At 30.8% G+C, this 18,995-nt stretch overlaps 5 protein-coding genes across 8 annotated transcripts in view; 3 read left to right on the forward strand and 2 right to left on the reverse strand.

The window, feature by feature from the left end:
- The first annotated feature begins 693 nt into the window (after positions 1-693).
- Positions 694-3,822, forward strand: LOC108807408 (inositol oxygenase 2). 3 transcript variants are annotated; one of them, XM_018579692.2, is made up of 12 exons: positions 695-830; positions 962-1,123; positions 1,249-1,387; positions 1,528-1,612; positions 1,705-1,909; positions 2,388-2,447; positions 2,665-2,717; positions 2,837-2,959; positions 3,050-3,119; positions 3,251-3,329; positions 3,419-3,500; positions 3,588-3,822. In XM_018579692.2, exons 2-12 carry the CDS (start codon positions 1,093-1,095, stop codon positions 3,612-3,614), a joined length of 954 nt encoding a protein of 317 aa, XP_018435194.1. In that variant the 5' UTR covers positions 695-830; positions 962-1,092; the 3' UTR covers positions 3,615-3,822. The 3 variants fall into 3 exon arrangements, with proteins under 3 accessions (XP_018435195.1, XP_018435194.1, XP_056843948.1); XM_018579693.2 differs by lacking the exon at positions 2,388-2,447 and having other exon boundaries at positions 694-830; XM_056987968.1 differs by lacking the exon at positions 695-830 and having other exon boundaries at positions 895-1,123.
- A 611-nt stretch (positions 3,823-4,433) lies between these two features.
- Positions 4,434-5,475, reverse strand: LOC108807304 (AP-4 complex subunit sigma). Its single transcript, XM_018579575.2, has 4 exons — positions 5,257-5,475; positions 4,939-5,025; positions 4,767-4,835; positions 4,434-4,685 (listed from the first exon to the last, which is right to left on the reverse strand). Exons 1-4 carry the CDS (start codon positions 5,395-5,397, stop codon positions 4,551-4,553), a joined length of 432 nt encoding a protein of 143 aa, XP_018435077.1. The 5' UTR covers positions 5,398-5,475; the 3' UTR covers positions 4,434-4,550.
- Positions 5,476-11,724: 6,249 nt separating this feature from the next.
- LOC108806395 (profilin-1) lies at positions 11,725-12,685 on the forward strand. Its single transcript, XM_018578497.2, has 3 exons — positions 11,725-11,950; positions 12,135-12,272; positions 12,363-12,685. Exons 1-3 carry the CDS (start codon positions 11,828-11,830, stop codon positions 12,495-12,497), a joined length of 396 nt encoding a protein of 131 aa, XP_018433999.1. The 5' UTR covers positions 11,725-11,827; the 3' UTR covers positions 12,498-12,685.
- Positions 12,686-16,132: 3,447 nt separating this feature from the next.
- LOC108808127 (F-box protein At3g28330-like) lies at positions 16,133-17,389 on the forward strand. Its single transcript, XM_056987095.1, has one exon. It carries the CDS (start codon positions 16,133-16,135, stop codon positions 17,387-17,389), a length of 1,257 nt encoding a protein of 418 aa, XP_056843075.1.
- An 869-nt stretch (positions 17,390-18,258) lies between these two features.
- The window catches only part of LOC108809292 (40S ribosomal protein S30), a 28,701-nt gene continuing 27,964 nt past the window's right edge, over positions 18,259-18,995 (reverse strand). For both annotated transcript variants that reach the window (XM_056988387.1, XM_018581437.2), the window contains one exon: positions 18,259-18,461. In XM_056988387.1, the coding sequence (XP_056844367.1) occupies positions 18,415-18,461 (47 nt within the window). In that variant the 3' untranslated portion in view covers positions 18,259-18,414. The remainder of the gene's footprint in view (positions 18,462-18,995) is intronic.

The raw sequence follows: 18,995 nt of genomic DNA on the forward strand, positions 1-18,995 counted from the left end.
AATTGTAGAGAAGACATGTGGCAAAATCACTTCTCAAATATAGCGTAGGGAATATTTAAATAAAAAAATTATCACCGATCTGCGATATCTACCAAATGATTAAGATTAAGCTATATAAACTACCAGGTCCGTCCCTCTTTTAAAGCTGATAAAGCATTGGCTTTAGGCCACCAAATATAAAAAATAAAACCTGGGATACATCACTAAAATTCTTTTGTAGTTTAATGGTTCTACAAGATTAATTTGACCTCTTAACCTGTGGTTCGAACAAAACCTCATCCGCTTCCACTTACTTTTTCATTAATAATTTTAGTTATATGGGCCACATTATTTTGATGGCTTTAAGCCTCTTGAATGTTTGGGACGGCACTGCAAACTACCAAATTTGAAAATTTCGTTTTATGTTTTTGAGAATTTGCACTTCATACACACAAAATTCATCCTATTTGCATTCCATACGCAATATTTCCTCAATTTTCCTCTCCCATCTTTACCATTTTTCCATCATTCTATGGTATCCTACTTATTTTAGTATATTGAGCTAATTTGCTCTAATCTTAAAGGAAGGAAATAAAATCTGAGTAGATGCTGACTCAAAGATTGGTCAAAAGACTCAAAACACAACTGCTTGGAGATAATTATCCACGTCACGCTGACTTGTTTTCTCCTCCCAACTTGTCAATTTTATTTAATAGTAAATCCTAAAATATCACAAAAACTGAACAACACAGCTGTTCTTCTCGAGTCCTTTTTTTTGCTGCTAAGGACAATTTATTTCATTATTTCACAGTTCAGGACATTATTTCACGTTACATGAGATACACGTATAGGTAAGAGCGCATGATTTTGGTGCAACAAAGATACGGACAAGAGTGACATCTTCTTTTTTTGTAATTTCATTTTGAGGACACAATACAAGTTAAGTTTCTCCTAAGGACTCACACTGTCTCCAAATATGCAGGAAGGACTTTTTGATTGGATCAATATAAATACCTTTCTTCATTCTCTTGCACCTCCATCAACATCTTTACAATATCTTCGTCATTTCATCACCTTTTCTGTCTTTAATTTGCGCATCAACTTCCTAGCACGATGACTGTTCTTGTTGAACATTGCGTCTCTGGTAACGTTTCATATTTTTCTTTTAAATTATCAGAGAACTCTGTGGTTAGATTAGTTTTGAACAATGATAGTTTATAAGACTTTTATCCATAAGCATATGGAACTTACGTTTTAACCATTTTATAGATTCAAGAATCGAGGAAAAGAAAACGAAAGAGGAGAGGGGTGATGAACTGGTGTTGGATGGAGGTTTTATGGTTCTAAAATCTAAAGAAACTGATGAATTCGATGCTCCTGATATCAATTTCCTGGGCCACTCTTTTAGGTTTGTGCTTTTTCTTTTTTCTTTTTTTTTTTGCTCTATAGAGGTATAACTTAATTGATTGACGACCCGCATGTATTAATATGTTTATGAATGTTGCGTTTCATGAAAATTTATCACAATCATTTTCTTACTATGGCTAGGGACTATGAGAATGGTGCAAGCGAGAGACAGCAGGGTGTTGAGGAATTCTACAGGATGCAACATATTCATCAGACTTATGATTTTGTAAGTTTAATTAAATTAAAGTTTTATGAGGCTAACTAAATGAAATATCTAGTGTTAATAGAAAGCTAACAACTTAGAAAATTTTGAAACAGGTGAAAGGTATGAGAAAAGAGTATGGAAAACTTGATAAAATGGAAATGAGTATATGGGAATGCTGTGAGCTATTGAACAATGTGGTCGATGAGAGTGATCCTGATCTCGATGAGCCTCAAATTCAACACCTTCTCCAAACTGCTGAAGCCATTCGCAAGGATTATCCTAAAGAAGACTGGCTCCATCTCACTGCTCTCATCCACGGTACATGTCTTCTTCTGCTATATCATAACAATATATATACAATACAAATTTATGTTTATTTTTTGATCAAAAAAAAATATACAATACAAATTTGAACATTTTCAATGTATCGTATATAATAGTTATTCACACAAAAATGACTATTTGTTTCTACGTATTTATAGTTCCAACCTTTTAATTTAAGTCGAGAGGTCCAGAATGATAAAAGGCTGCAAGTTGAACTTGTCTATGGCGCAGCTGGTTGAGTAACCTGAAATTCAATAAATTGCCATCCTCCCACGTTTAAATGTTGCATATAAAACGGCCAACAGTTCCAAAGATTTTTTTGTTGTACCGTTCTCTTTGAAGCAAAACATGTACACAGTGAAATTAATTATATCTAACCTACCGTTTTTTTTTAATACTCTGGATTAGAATACTTGCAAAAGATAAACTTATGTCAGTATTGAAAATTGAATTACTGTTGTTTTTTATACAGATCTTGGAAAGGTTCTCCTTTTGCCAGAATTCGGTGGTCTTCCTCAGTGGGCTGTCGTTGGTATGTGTATTAAATTTGAATTATCAAATTCAAATTTAATATGCCATCCTCCCACGTTATAAATGTTGCATATAAAACGGCCAACAGTTCCAAAGATTTGAATTATCCTATTATAAGTCTTTTGTGGACTATATACTTGTCTAGAATTATATTGTCGTTTAATTCTATAAAATAGCAACAAAAATGTACAGAATTTAACACTTCTACTGAATTGTAGGTGATACATTTCCAGTTGGATGCACCTTCGACCCGGCCAATATTCACCACAAGGTAAAAATATAATAGGTCTATCGGTAGTGTATTTCAGATTCTGTGAAAGACTAGTTCGATTTTAACGTAGATGATGGATAAGTTATGTTATTTAATATATTTACCATCATATATTGCAGTATTTCAAAGAAAATCCTGATAATAACATCCCAAAGTACAACACCAAAAATGGAGTTTATAGTGAAGGATGTGGACTGGACAATGTCCTTATGTCATGGGGTCATGACGACTACATGTATTTGGTAATAATCTTTTTCTTGTTTTCTCTAAATGATTATGATTTATAGAACTACCAATACTTATAATATGATTGATTTGATCATTTAATTTAGGTGGCTAAGGAGAATGGCACAACTCTTCCTCACGCTGGTCTCTTCATTATTCGATACCATTCCTTTTATCGTACGTATTCAAACGTGTTCTTATATGGTTTCACTCAGGAAATTAAGTAAAGATGTCAGATACTATTTATTACTAACATTCTTTTTTTCTTTTGAGCAATATTACTAACATTCTAATAAATAATCGTGCAGCATTGCACAAGGCGGGGACCTACACACACTTGATGAACGATGAAGACAGAGAGGATCTCAAGTGGCTCCATGTTTTCAAGTAAAATTTTATTTATTTGTTTTATGTTTTGTAACTATTATATATTCCAATATTTATTATTCTAACGTATTTGAAAAATAAAATTGCAGTAAATATGACCTATACAGTAAGAGCAAAGTTCACGTTGATGTAGAACAAGTGAAGCCTTACTACATTTCCCTTATCAACAAGGTAAAAGTAATTTCTGTATACAATAAAATATGTGTTAAATTAATATCCAAATTTGTAAAGATAGCTTGCATTTTTGTGTCTATACAGTATTTTCCGGCGAAACTAAAATGGTGAAAGATTAAAGTTGGGAGATCACTAATTACATATTTTACTTGGAGGACAAGACAGAAGGTTGATGAGTTTCTACTGCATGAACGAGAGTTTAAATTATCTAATACAAAAGTTATAATTTTCTTTTTTTCTTTCTTTTCGCAGTCACTTTAAGAATAATGTTATATCTTATCAAAATAAAATAAAATAAAATAAAATAAATTGACCTATATATCTTTAAGTTTCTCTAAGTCCCAAATTTTATCTTTGATATTCGATATCTTCGATCAATTATTAAATAAATAGGATTGGTGAAAAAATCCATTCTCCATCTTTGTTAAGTAAGCTACGATCGTAGTCATGCATATGATATGACCCTAGAGCGTTAAGGTTTCAATGAGGACCACTAAATTATGTTGAGTTGCAAAAGATAGTTTATAAATAACGAAATTTTCTTCAACTAAAGAATGGAAAGATTCGCCATAAACCATAATAATACAGTTGGAAACTACAATACGATATTAATACTTCCTACACATTCACTTCATAACATCAATACACATTCAATACGATATAGTTTAGTCTTTATTGAAAGCTAATGCTTATCATTCACTTCATAACATCACGTCAACAACACATGTATTCAATGCCAATTGGTTTGCTATGTTTAAAGTTTGAATCAATAGGCGACATTGTTCCTTCTCGTGGAGGTTTCTGTAATATTTTTGATTATACATTTGAAAAAACTAGAGGATAAAAAGAGTGATTTTGTTTAACGTGAGTCTAGATGGGTGGGATCTTCCCCACATAACATCCCTACTCTAACCACTAACATTCAAAGCATGGAAGAAAACAAATTGTTCTTTAGATTCGAATGGGACAAACGAGTGAAGAAGTAATAATATTACAGAAGTTGTCTCAACAGTGTGCTGAAAAGGAAAATAACAAGTCTTTTGAAATTTAATGGGCTTTGTCCATGAGCTGTATAGGCGAAAGTATGTTGGCTTTGCTAGTCTCGACAATGCAACCATTCATCACCATTTCCTCGAGCATGAAATGAGCTTTCTCCAGATGGAACATTATGTCCAGCTCACACTGCAGGCATGACAAGAATCACACATAGAAGACACAAAACAAGACAAAACTCTATTCAGTTAGAGACTACTAAAAACTTACCACATTTCCAAAATGCTTGTCCATAGTCTCGACCAAAAGATGTATGAACTCTAGAATCGCCAGCTCGTTCTAGAACAAAACTCCAGAGGAAAATGCGTTATTTAGTAAAATTAAAATCAACAAGCAAACACACCTAGATCATGTAGAAGGTATGGTATAAGAATAGACTTACTTCATCGTCATCAACGCCAACCATGAAAAAGAGAGACGCATAACGCCTGTAGACGATCTTGTAGTTGCGATGCTCCACAAACGAACACTGCTTGTTTAAGAACCAATCAACAAACGAAATCAAACATCAATTGAATCTAATCACAGGGCTCAATGTAAAACTAATGGCGGATCGATCTAACAAAATCAAAATTTCACAATTGATCAAAAAGGCCAAATTCCACGAGTCTAACAGAATCGAAATTGAGAGGAGATCCGAGCCTAAAATCAGGGATCGATCAGATCGAATTGGAAGAGAAAGAGAAGGAGGAGGTTAAACCTGCTGGTCGTTGCGAGCGAGGCATTTACGAACGATCTCGCCTTCGAGAGCACGACGTTCCTCGAGGGTGAGCCATTCGTAGTACTGAGCAAGGCGAGTCTGCCCTTGCTTGTTCACCATCAATATGAACCTTATTCCCATCTTCTCTTCCTCAGCGTTCCTCTCTCAGATCTTTCGACTTTTCTTTTTTTTTTTTACTTCTTCTTGAGGATACAAACGTCATCACCATTGTTTATTATTGTTTTTTTAACACGAGAATAAATTAAATTTTTCTCCGAAATAACTTTTATTTATCGGCCCATATATATATAAAACCAAAACTAAGCAGGCTTAGCTCAAACTTAGCATAGCTCATAGATATATAAAAATTATTTTATTAATTGAAAATTGTTGTTGTTAATCTTATTGGCCTCGCGCGGATATTTTTCTTTTTGCAAATTTTATATAAATATGTGAAGACGCGGATGTTGTTTAAGCCAATAATTTTTTTTTTTTGGTTTAGTACAGCCGATTTGATTTTATTCACATGATATATTTATAGTAATCATTTTTGTTGATGAATTTTACAAAATTTCGATGTAGACATTTACATTTTATAAATATTTTTCAAATATACTTACTGCGTTAAAGTAATAGAGATTTATGTATAAATTATTTCCTAATTTCGAAGATATATAATATTTTATATCTTGTTAGATCCATAAAATCTTGTTAACCTTAATTTATATTGTATTTTTTTACTTTTGAAATATTAATAAGGAAAAAAAAAGCAAGAAAATAAGGAAATATGTTTAGAGATTTTATGTTCTTAAATGTCCAAAATACTCTTAATGAATGACACATTTTTTTTCTTTTCAAGTTTCAAAAAAAAAATTAGTCAAATAATTGTAAGTTCATGTTTTTGTATATTTTTAAGCTTTTATTCAAATGTGAGAAAGCATTTGGAGTTCAACATTGTAGAGAATTGTTCATGTGTTTCACATGGTGGCAATATTCTCCTCATTGAACTCGAAAACTTGACTAATAACCGGTTTTGCAGTAGGAAAAACGTTAATAGGGGCAACCTACCGCGATTTTAGCTACTCGGCACAGTAAATGGGTAAAGATTTTAACATAACTTAACACTATTACTCAGATTAATTGCCGAAGAGTAATAAAAATAAATTGTTTAAAACCACTTAAAAAGATAGGTTTTGGGTTTACTATGGCCCGTGTGATTTTACTCAATCAAAATAGCATGCTATATTTATAGTAATCATTCTTGTTGATGGGTTTCACAAACTTTTGACGTGGGACATTTACACTTCATAAATATAAAGATCTCAAATATATTTAATGTTTATAGAGATCTCCAACATTAATTATTTCATAAAATCTCGAGGATATATAATATTTGAAATCTTATTAGGTCAATAAAATATTGTTAATCACGATTTATATTATATTATTTATTTTTAAAAAAATATTAATAAGGAAACAAATAACAATAAATTAGCGAAATTTGTTAGGTGGTTTAATGTTTTAAAACGTTCAAATTACCATTAACGAATGCCATGTTTTTTTTTCTTTGTAAGTTTCATACAAATGTGTCAAATATTTGTTAATTTATGTTTTTTTATAATATTAAAATTTTATTCAAAATGCAGAAAATGCATTTGAAGTTCAAGGTTTTAGAGAGTTGTTCATGTTTTTCACATGGTGACAATATTCTCCTATTTGAACTTCAAAAATTGGCCGATTTACCGGTTTGCAGCCAGAAAAACACTAAAAGAGGTCACCCACCGCGATTTTAGATGCTCGACACAATAAATCAATAAAGATTTAAACGGTCGATTCAACATAACCAAACACTATTATTCGATTAATTTTCGAATAATAATAAAAGTTTTATTGTTTAAACCCAATCAAAAAGATAGGTTTTGGTTTTACTGCGGCCCGTTTGATTTTACTCAAGCAAAAGAGCATGCATATTTATAGTAATCATTTTTGTTGTTAAGGTTAACAAAGTTTCGATGTGGGACAATTACACTTTATATATATATATATATATATATATAAAGATCTGAAATGTTTAATACTTACAGAGATTTTCTGTATAAGTTATATTGCCTAAAATCTCAAAAAAAATATTAATATGGAAACAAAGATCTAGTAAATAGGGAAATATGGTAGGTTATTTAATATTTCTAGCATTAAAAAGAGAAACAATCGCAGACCGGAATTGAATTAGGAAATCACGGTTTAATCTCAAACCAACAAAACGGTTAAGAAATAAACCGACGCGAAAAGTCGAAATTACCCTTAATGAAAGAGAATGAAAAGCTAAACCGCTAAGGACAATTAGAGTAAAAAATCCGAAGTGTATCATGTTTTAATAGTATACTAGATCTTGACCCGCTCTTTTAAAGGGTGGGTATGTTTCCTTTGACAAATTTATATTTGTAACAAATGTGTTTCAACATAAAATGTATATCAAGTGTCTTAGGGGGATGTATTCAATTTAGCATTTGATGTGATTTGATTTTTAATGGAGTTTTAGATGATTTTAATAAGTTGTAGAGATTTAGGTGATTTTTGTTAAAGTACTCTAGAATATCACCTAAAATAATGAGATTTGAGTTTTATTTTTTTTAACTAAGAAACTCCACCCAAACACCCTAAAATCACCTCAAAACTTTAAAATCCCACAACTTAAAATATTTTCAATAACAGTGGATTTCAGAGTACTTTACAAAATGTCAAATTCAATAACAGTTGGTTTTAAATGAGTTTTTAAAATTCATGTTTGAATAACAGTGAATTTGTAATTTTAATACAAATCACCTGAAATTCTCAGTTGAATACACCCCCCCCCCCTTAATGGTTTTTTTAGGAGTTGTTTTTAGGTTTATGTTTGTTTACATTTATACAAAATGTTAGTATTGTGAAATAATAATATTTTTATTGGAAACTGCATTAAGAAATTAAACTTAAAATTATTTTCAGTAAAATTAATTTGTACATTTACTTGTAAAATTATACAAAAGTCTAAATGAATTGTAATATTATTTAGATTAATAATGGCTATGGATATGATACACTATATTCATAATCAAGTTTTTGAATGGATACTCGAAAATATAATATATTCAAAATGTTTAATATCCATTGTGAGAACTCCTGCAAATCTAGATTTTGATCCGCTCTTAAAAATGGCGGGTATATTTTTTGTTGGAAAATTTATTCTACGTAATAAAATTATGATTTTTGATATATTATATATTTTAACTTTTTATGAACTTTATGAGAGACTCTAAAGGAGTTTTAAAATTTTTAGAATCCACTATTATTGGTTTATAGATTTTAAAAGTCTTACTAAAATCCATTGTTATTGGTTTGATGACTTCTAAATTCCACTCAAATCCTTTGTTATTCATAAAGTTTAGTTATTATGGATTTTACTATTCCATTAAATTCTATTGTTATTGGAAGGTGGATTCCTTATATTTTTACTCATGAGACTAGACTTTGAAAATATCACTTATACTCATAAAATTTCTGAAATCTGTGAAGTAGGAAAAACATACACATATTGAATATTTATCTACGTAAACACACTACACCAAACTCAATAATGGTGAAGCAACCAAACTCACATGATCTGTAATTCATTATATTTTTTTATAGTTTCATATTTGACAAAACAATTGTTTGATTTAATAATGGTGAAGAAATATAACTCATACGATAACTAGAATAGTGTTTCGAGAAAATCACAAAAGTCAAAGAAAATAAGACTGATTATTATCACAAAAAAACCAATAAAAAGAGGAACTCACCAAACATAAGGAAAATGAGAAATGTGTATCATTGTATCAATTGATGTTTATATATATATGGTTTTTTCGAGATTTTATTTTTGGAAAAGTTCTAGAGAGATTGTATATATTGCCTTATAACTAGAAATATTTTGAAAAAAATATATTATGCAAATCCATGATAATTAATAAAATCTGTTGAAATCAATACAAAGTATTTGATAGAAATTTATTAACTCTACTTAACTTCTAAAAATCTGTCAACTTTTAAAATCACTAAACTCCTTCCAAATTCTGATTCCAATAACCCCCTAAGTATTTCAAAATCTACGACCATCTTAATCATCTCTCAAATTTGACTTAAAACATTCAAATTATTGAAAGTGATGGGGCAGATGTAAAGGCAATGTTAGGTGTCACGCAATGACATATGATTGTGATCTGCAAAGAGAATATCCACTCTGTATTCGGAGAGAAGTAGAGAAGGAATGAATGGTGGGCACATTATGGCATCCCTCAACTTCTCTTTTGTGTCGGATAACTGAAAAAATCTATAATTCAATCATGTTTACAACTAATCGTCTAAAATATTACATTAGAAAGCCAAATTTAAATATATTAATTATTGTGCTTAGATATATGATATGAGCCACTGCGTTTACTCAGCAAAGTAATTTCGATTTCACTTACAACTAACCAAAATATAAACCAGAGAATATCGTATAGAGATTTTTTTTTGAGCAACTAAAACTTTATTAAAGTGATAAAAGATAATAAAAAGAGGAAAATATTTTTACAGCAATAGTTCTTTCTTACAATTTATAAAATAATGTTTTAGAAAGCAAAGTTGCTACATCCATTCTTTTAAATTTTTAAGTTTAGCTTTGAAAACTAGATAAAATAAGATTGATAACTTTTATGATTGTAGATATAAATTAAAACTAAAGTCACTTGTTACATTACAGCTAATCACCCTTATAAAATTTTAAACATTTTGTTAAAAATGTACCACGTAAAGAAGCATCAATCAGGATTAAAACGGAATCCGACGGCGGCACGGACGCTCATCCGCGGTGTCTCCTCTCCATCTTCTCCGGCTTCCGCCTTGTCAGAGTTCTGGCCAGTCACCATCCGCGGTGCTTCTGTTCGTAGAGTAATGACGCGGCGGCGGGTTTGAAGGCGTGGTGAAGATGCGTGAAGCAAGAGTTCCATCTCCGGGAGTTGGAGGCTTTCTCAGCTCCGGCGCTGCCGGCTTTTGTATCCGCGACGGGGAAGCTTCTTCGGTTCCGGCGTCTTCGGCTTTAGTATCCGGGGAGCGAAGGTTTCTATAGCCTTGCGCCGCCGGCTTTCAGTCCCTAGTAGTTTAGGGTTTAGTTTCTTTCTTCTTTTTTTCTTTTTGTTTCGTGTGTTGGTGGTTGGGCGTTCTCGTCGGAGGAGGGTGATGTACTCCGACGGTAAGGAAGGTGTAGCATGTGAAGCTTGATGGCTTTGGGTGGTTTGAGATCGCGAGAGACGCTCGATGAAGCTCTCCATGAAAGTCAGGCGAAGCGAAGATGATTGTAGCTACGGCCTCCGGTGTTTTCTGATAAGAAGAACAAGCGTGCGCCGTTGAATGAGAGGTTCCGGCGCGGCTGTTTGACGGTGAGGCGTAGTGGTATTGACCGGAAGGCGAGGGCTTGACGCGTGTCTCCTTGATGCGGGAGATTGAAACGCGTGGTTGACTAGCCTCGTTGGTGTCGGTCGTTGAGTGGGCCTGGCAAGATTGGGCCTTATGGCCAATTTGTCTGTTTGTAATTTTCAGCCCTTTGTTTGTTGGGCTTTCGGGTTTTTTCTTGTATTGGACTTATGGCCTTTGAGCCTTTTAATATAACTTTGACGGAAAAAAAAAAGAAGCATCAATCAAAACATAAAACTATGTGGTAATCTATACTTTTAAAATAAATTAAATAAAATGTTAAGATACAGCCTGTTTTTTTTTTTTTTGACGGCAAACGGCTATTCTAGATACAGCCTTTTATATAACTAACTAGTGTAAGTTAAATGATTATTTTCCTCCATTTTGCAAATATTTTGTATGGTTATAGTTTGCTTTGATTTCTCTCTATATATATTTTTCTTCACTTTAATAAATTTATATAGATTGTCAACTTGTTTACACACATATACCATTTGTGACAAAATTGTTCTATATGTTTGTGCATATCTTCTTATTGTTATTTTTTAGTTTCATGTTTCCCATTCAAATTTTCCACTTTCCTACAAATTTTTGTATAGCAAGAATATATTCATTTTCTTATAACACACAAGAATATATTCCAACAACTTTTTTTGTACTGGTAAGAATACATAAAGTATTAAATATTTAAAAATAAAATCTGCAATAAAATAATTTATTATAAACTATAATTAGTTTGATTTGACAGCCCAAAAACAGTAATTAGTTACAATTAAGCAGAAAAACATTTATTATGATTATAAATTTCTTTTCACAAAAATAGAATTTTATATTTTATAAGATTTTATTATTATAATAAAAAAATTTATTATTTTAGAGAATAATTGAATTTGCTGAGTTATCATTGGTTGAATTTAATTAGAAAATTAATAATAATAAAAATTATTTGTGAAAGGGAGAGAATATAAATTTGAACCACAACATTTCCTTTGTCTACGATCAAAAGCTCACATTAAGAGAGAGAAGTAGACAACAAGTCTTTCACATTAAAAAAAAAAAAAAAAAAAAAAACCCACCGGAGAAAAAAAAGAAGAAGAAGATGTCGTGGCAATCGTACGTTGATGACCACCTCATGTGCGACGTCGAAGGCAGCCAGCTCACCGCCGCCGCTATTCTCGGCCAAGACGGCAGTGTCTGGGCTCAGAGCGCCAATTTCCCTCAGGTTCCTCTCTCTCTCTCTCCTCTCTGTTTTGTGATTGGATCTGAGGAATCTCGGATCTGATTTCGATTTCACCATCTCGGATCTGGATCAGTAGATTGAGTTCAACCCTAGGGATCTAGAAGATTCTTTAGTTCTGGTTTTGAGATTTCAATTGGATCTAATGCGTGGATCTTCTTGATTACAGTTGAAGAGTGAAGAAATCAAAGGAATCACAAAGGACTTCGAGGAGCCTGGGCATCTTGCACCAACCGGACTCTTTCTGGGTGGAGCCAAGTACATGGTTATTCAAGGTGAGCCAGGAGCTGTGATCCGAGGCAAGAAGGTAGTAAACATGATTCTTATCTCTATTAACTAAAACCCCTTTGTTTTGTAGATCTTATGAATTCATAATCATGTGAATGTCTCTATGTAGGGACCTGGAGGAGTTACTATCAAGAAGACGAATCAAGCATTGGTCATTGGCATCTACGAGGAGCCCATGACTGGTGGTCAATGCAACTTGGTTGTGGAGAGGCTCGGGGATTACCTCATCGAGTCTGATCTCTAAATTTTTCAGTTTCAAAAGTCTCTTCTTTTCATTGTGATTGAATCGTAATGCTATCAAAACGCAAATCAATTTGAAGCTTTTGAACCAATATCTTGTTGTTGGTCTTTGTTACTACCCGGTTTGTGTGTCTTATGTAATGGCATTTTGATCATCTTTTTATCCCTCCATATGCATTGTGTTTTTTTTTTTTTTGGATTTTTATATCTCCATAGTTTTATTTTCCTTGAATTGATCTGCGGTTGGTTTACGTTTTGTGGTTTTGAAACATATTCGTGTACAATGCTTACATAAAAGAACGTTTTGTAGAAAGATAAGCTAGATGAATTTACATAAAGAATGTGTCAATGGAGAAATAGTTTAGGAACTTGGACTTTTTATACTAACGCTAGTTCTTCATCCCATCCACTAGTGCCCCTTAAGTACTAGATTCACGTTTGAAGGAGGAAACACAAAAAAATTCTCGGTCTTTTTTTTGCTTCTTGACATCTTCAAGAACCCACAAAGTAACAATCATCATTAGGCATGATCATCCTCGATCTCCCCTCTAACTTACCATGGCTGTTTATCAGATTTCTTTTATCCTTTTTGGTGTCTCAGTGACATATGATCAAAACTCACAGTTCTCTTGCCTCTCTTACTACTGTGAGTTATATAATACACAATTTCATTGATGCATACTTCCTTGCTCAACGTTCATGGCCGTTTTAAACACGGCTGGATAAAACATTCACATTGGTCTTCAAAAATTTTAAAGTTATTACACATATCAATTTAATTAAACTAGGTGATTTTTCCGTACTCATGCACGGATATAAATATTTATAAAATAAATATACTATAATAATTGATTGCTTTAATTTTTATGCATAATTTTTATTAATAATATTACAATACTTTAATTAGACATGTGATTTTAGATATGTTATATCAAGTCAATTTTTTTACAGTCGATTAAATTATCATTTAGATATATTGGATTACATTTATTTCTCTCAATTCAACTATTATATTTTTATTCTAAATATATTAAAATTTTGATTAATTTTCTTATTTGGATTTAGGTTGATTAGTCGAGTCACTCATATTGTGAGTATATTGAGTTACATATATTCTTTTAAATTGAAACTGAAATATAATTTTTTTTATGGTTTACGTGGTCGGACTAATAAAATTAAGTATACATGCTCTGTTTAGCAAAAATACAATTGATAATTAATATATAATATATATAATTAATTTAAATCAAATTAATTTTATTTATCGTTTAAATGTGCATGTATGATCATATTTTTTTGTCATCGCATGTATGATCATAATATTTATGAAATTATATGTTCATTTAAATATATATATATTCGAAAATAAAACGATGATCAATAGGAAGTTACATACATAAGTAACTGATACATTTTTTGGAAATTCATGAACACATATCAATATATAAAATTATTAAAATATTTTATAAATTCTAAATAATTAGATTTATTGAAAGATAAACTAAAATTTGTTTTAAATAATCTAAAAATGAGAATTTATTTTTACTTTGGTATTTTGGTTATGGTTATATTAAATCCCACAAACATAAAAACATAAAATTTAAAAGAAAATTTAATATTTGGAAACCATATAATTGTAATAATGAAAAGTATAATATATCTACCTCGTTAAATTTTATAGTGTTATGTTAATTTAAATATTTTATATTTATTTGATCAAAAGATGTTTATTGTTAAAATGATAGTTTTTAATATCTCTTAAAAATAAGTAGGAAAAAATTGTGATTGTATTTGAAAAAATTATATTATATAAGTAAAATATCATTTATAGATATTTTTCTGTAATTGAAAAATATTATAGTCAACAGAATATATGAAAAATAAATAAAACATTTCAATAATACTAATGTTAAACTATTTTTAGTCAATTAAATATATATCAGTTTATGTTACTTAATTATTTAATGTAATCATCTAAGAAATTAGATAGATATATCAAAATGTTTCTATTACTTTGAAAATATATATTTTGTATTCTTTAAAATTATGTTTGAAAATAAATAATATTTCTTTTCCTAATATCAAGATTATCTTTCTGAAATTATTTTTTATGAAATTACATTATATACAGATATATATATATATATATATATATATATATATATTTCATATAAGAAACAATAGATATAAAGCAAGTATTTTATTACTTCAAAAGTATATTTTATGTTATTTAAAATAGAATATTACTATCTTGTTAAATTTCCTTTTTAATGAAATCATATTATATATACATATATTTTTGTTTTTAAATTCGATTTCTAAAATTTATAAATTTTTCCTTTTTAATATATATGTTATATGGAAATTTTTTAAAAAGAAACTAAATAAAAATAATAATAATTTTTAAATGTAATATTTTAATTCATTAAAGATATCAATTCAATGTAATCAACTATCGTGAGAGTTATCTTTTTGAAATTATTTTTTATGAAATTACATTATATAAAGATATATATATTTTTCATATAAGAAACAATAGATATAAAGAAAGTATTTTATTACTTCAAAAGTATATTTTATGTTATTTAAAATAGAATATTACTATCTTGTTAAATTTCCTTTTTAATGAAATCATATTATATATACATATATTTTTGTTTTTAAATTCGATTTCTAAAATTTATAAATTTTTCTTTTTTAATATATATGTTATATGGAAATTTTTTAAAAAGAAACTAAATAAAAATAATAATAGTTTTTAAATGTAATATTTTAATTCATTAAAGATATCAATGTAATCAACCATCGTGAGAGTTAACGTGAGCGCGACACATAGGAAACTGACTTCTCAAATAATATTATAGAGATATGTATATTTTAGTATAATATATTATGATTCTTAAGTAATACATTCGATCTTGAACTCGAAATTAGAATTAAAAAGTAAAAAAAAAAATAAGTAAAATATGAGAAAACACCTTTCTTCCTTTGTCTAAGAGGGATGTATTCAATTTAGCATTTGATGTGATTTGGTTTTTAATGGAGTTTTAGATGATTTTAATAAGTTGCAGAGATTTAAGTGATTTTTGTTAAACTACTCTAGAATATCACCTAAAACAATGGGATTTGAATTTTATTTTTTTAACTAAGAAACTCCACCCAAACACCCTAAAATCACCTCAAAACTTTAAAATCCCACAACTTAAAATATTTTCAATAACAGTGGATTTCAGAGTACTTTACAAAATGTCAAGTTCAATAACAGTAGATTTTAAATGAGTTTTTAAAATTCATGTTTGAATAACAGTGGATTTGTCATTTTAATACAAATCAGCTGAAACTCTCGGTTGAATACACCCCCTAATAGTCGGTCATATTGAGATTTCACATCTCCTAAACACTATTTTAATTTGGATAGTTTCTCTCCTTCTTCTTTTCCGCTGTAAAACAAAATTCGATAGTTTCCTTTTGTTTTGGTCGAAAATTGGATAGTTTATTAAATGAAATTATTTCATATGATATTGCCATTATTTTAACCAAACAAAACAGCTTCGTTTTCTCCAGGGCACCACCCTTTTTACAAATAAACCCTAATCACATCTGGAAATCAAAAATCTAGAAGAAAAAGAGTAGAGGAAGATGAATTCCTTGGCAGATGATCTATGGGCATTAATATTTGTCCGATTACCGCTAAAGAGCATCGCCACTTTCAAACTGGTCTGCAAGAGATGGAAATCACTACTCGAATCTCCCTTTCTCCGCAACCTTTTCCTTTCTCACCATCAAAACTCGCATTCTATGTGGTCGCTCATGCTGAAAGATAACCAGCAAGAAGCCGTTGCTCACTACGGTTGCGAGATTTGGGGTCATCCACCGCAACAACTTGGCTCTTACATCGCCACTTTCGTTACCGAATTAGCCTTCTTTAGCCACAAGGAAATATACAGACACGCAAGAGCCGTGGCTTACACGGATGTCGGGTTGATTCTGATCCGTGTTGTGTCTGTCCTCAGGAACGTATCCTTGTACGTGGCTAATCCCGTTTCACGAGAATGCGTAGAAACTGATCCTCCTTGGGTTGAACCAGAGGAGGACTACTGGAACCTAGGTTTAGCCACACGAACGGACGAAAACGGCGGCGTTTTGGGTTACAAAGTCGTTCTGCTCTACGATGCAGAAAGCCGATGGACAAACAGCTTTAATTTGCTGATATATTCGTCAGAGACTGGCTTATGGAAACAAGAAACCGTACAGTTTCCTTACTCTTTTCACTACCGTCACGAGTTTAGCTATTCCATTAGCATGAACGGACATCTTCACTGGGTCGCTCGCGATGACGTGAATGATGATGAAGTGGTTGTATCCATCGACTTCTACGGTTCTGATCATCCCGTATGTCGTGTTACGAGTTTCCCTGATCTAGGAACGTCTCCACTATTCCAAAGATTCTGCACTGTTTCTCAAGGGAGTCTAATGTATATGAACATTGCCAGTCAAGGCGATGAGTACCATAAGTTAAGCGTATGGAGGCTAAAGAGCAGCTGGGAATGGAACCTAGTGTCTGAAATATCCTACATTAGTTATGAACACACTTATATCCCGTTGGCGATAAACCCTTTTGATGCTGAAACGGTCTACTTTTGGAGCAACGACTTGGACGACCAATGTTTGGTATCTATGAACTTGGGCATTGGCGAGTTTTTCATCCACGGTAAGTCGGAACGTGGCAGCACTGATGGTTGCCTTCTCAAGACCCCTGAAGGCAAGACTTTTATACAACTCGCCCAAGAATTTTCATCGTTCGTTTTACCAAAGTGGCTGTATCGGATCCCCAACACGGTGACTAATAATAGTCGACAGCCCTGGTTCATCTCTAATCCTACTTTCATATGGTGACCGCCCATGATAAGATACATGCAGCAAAGTAATCACGTATAAGAGTTTTGTGGCTTCTCATTCATTTGTTTTACTTCTCTTTCATTTTGGGTTTTACGTATTCTCTTCAAACTCATAAAACAGTATTCTTCTCTTCACCTCTATTGTCAACTGTTTTCGGTGCAAGAGTTTAGACTAGACTAATAATATTTTCTTCACCTTTATTGTGTAGTCAACATTCTTGTTGACGTAATATAAGCAAACTCATCAAAATTATCCAAACTATTTCTTTTTCAAACAAAAAAAAGAACTTTATCCAAATTATCTCTAGTGTATTTCGTTATTTTACTCTAATATAGATTTTTTTTTTGGCAATAAATTGAGATATGATCTAATTTATATTTTCTAAAATTGCAGTCTCCAATATACTAAATGATATTTTTTCTTTTATAAATAGAAACGAATAAATTTATTTCTAAATGCTATTATAGATGTAGATATATAAGTAAATGGAAATACATTTCTTTGTGTTAAAACAGTTATAAAAGACATCAATAATTACAAATACGAAATTTTTTACTCTTAAAAACTTAAAATTTAAAATTCTTTTTAGTCCATACAATTTATACATCACATTATGATTTGAAATATTTTATCTTTTACCATTTAATCTTTAAATGTTGTATATCTCATAAATAATCAAATTTATTTTTATAGATTTAAGTTATAATAAAAACTTTAAAATATGTTAATTATGTATTTTTCCTTGTCATTTAATTATGATTTATATTTTAATTCAAAACTTTATTAATTACTATCGACGTAGTAATTTGATATACTAGTTATTTATAAAAGTTATAGATTTAAATTAACGGTGACAAGTGTAAAGATCATGGCATAAAATACAAATATTTTAAAAAAAAAGTTTGAAACTTTGTTTCAGAAGAACATTTTTGGCTCAACAACATTCATTGGCTTTGTTGATAGACAAACGAGCCATTAAAAATAATCAGAAAACCATAATCAAAAGGTGAAACAGTTCATGTCTACTTCTCTGATGAGTTTGGTCCTCTCTTCTTGCCAAAGCCAACAACTGAAGATAACACAAACAAAATCGAATAAGAACCCAATTGATTATTCACTTACGAAACAAACTTATTAAATCCCATGATTAACCAAGAAAAAGTAATAGATAGACTGGAACAGAGATGACAGAGTGGAATCAGTGATCACACCGTGTTTATTTTTAAGAAAATATTATATCAGTGATCGAATATTAAGAGTGGACTAAATCATCTCTAACAAACTTTATATGACACAGAGACGCGGTAGTGTATCAGTCTTAAGACAAATAGAACAAACAAAAGTAAAAGATTATGCAATTAACCTAAAGCAATCTAATGATGAACAGCACAGACAAAACATACTAACTATTTATTGGTTGGAATCAGATTTGCTCAAGAAACTAAAATGGAACTCATAATTTACACACTAATTTTGTGATTCAACTGAATCAAGTTAAAATGACTAATCACAAGACCTAATAAGTTCAAGAACGATCAACCAACCCCTAATTCATCTTCAGAGATTGATCTCAGTCTTAACGACAACGCTAATCTAGCTGTAG

The sequence above is a fragment of the Raphanus sativus genome, chromosome 6 (genome assembly GCF_000801105.2).
Source record: "Raphanus sativus cultivar WK10039 chromosome 6, ASM80110v3, whole genome shotgun sequence".
Lineage (NCBI taxonomy): Eukaryota > Viridiplantae > Streptophyta > Magnoliopsida > Brassicales > Brassicaceae > Raphanus > Raphanus sativus.

Excerpts from the sequence above, each read along its gene's own strand:
- LOC108807408 (XM_018579692.2), top strand. The coding sequence starts at position 1,093 with ATGACTGTTCTTGTTGAACATTGCGTCTCTG. Across the intron at positions 1,124-1,248 it reads TGTTGAACATTGCGTCTCTG|ATTCAAGAATCGAGGAAAAG; the intron begins GTAACGTTTCAT and ends ACCATTTTATAG. Across the intron at positions 2,960-3,049 it reads ATGACGACTACATGTATTTG|GTGGCTAAGGAGAATGGCAC; the intron begins GTAATAATCTTT and ends CATTTAATTTAG.
- LOC108807304 (XM_018579575.2), bottom strand. The coding sequence starts at position 5,397 with ATGGGAATAAGGTTCATATTGATGGTGAACAAGCAAGGGCAGACTCGC. Across the intron at positions 5,026-5,256 it reads TCGCTCGCAACGACCAGCAG|TGTTCGTTTGTGGAGCATCG; the intron begins GTTTAACCTCCT and ends TTAAACAAGCAG. Across the intron at positions 4,836-4,938 it reads TTGGCGTTGATGACGATGAA|AACGAGCTGGCGATTCTAGA; the intron begins GTAAGTCTATTC and ends GTTTTGTTCTAG.
- LOC108806395 (XM_018578497.2), top strand. The coding sequence starts at position 11,828 with ATGTCGTGGCAATCGTACGTTGATGACCACCTCATGTGCGACGTCGAA. Across the intron at positions 11,951-12,134 it reads AGAGCGCCAATTTCCCTCAG|TTGAAGAGTGAAGAAATCAA; the intron begins GTTCCTCTCTCT and ends TCTTGATTACAG. Across the intron at positions 12,273-12,362 it reads CTGTGATCCGAGGCAAGAAG|GGACCTGGAGGAGTTACTAT; the intron begins GTAGTAAACATG and ends GTCTCTATGTAG.
- LOC108808127 (XM_056987095.1), top strand. The coding sequence starts at position 16,133 with ATGAATTCCTTGGCAGATGATCTATGGGCATTAATATTTGTCCGATTA.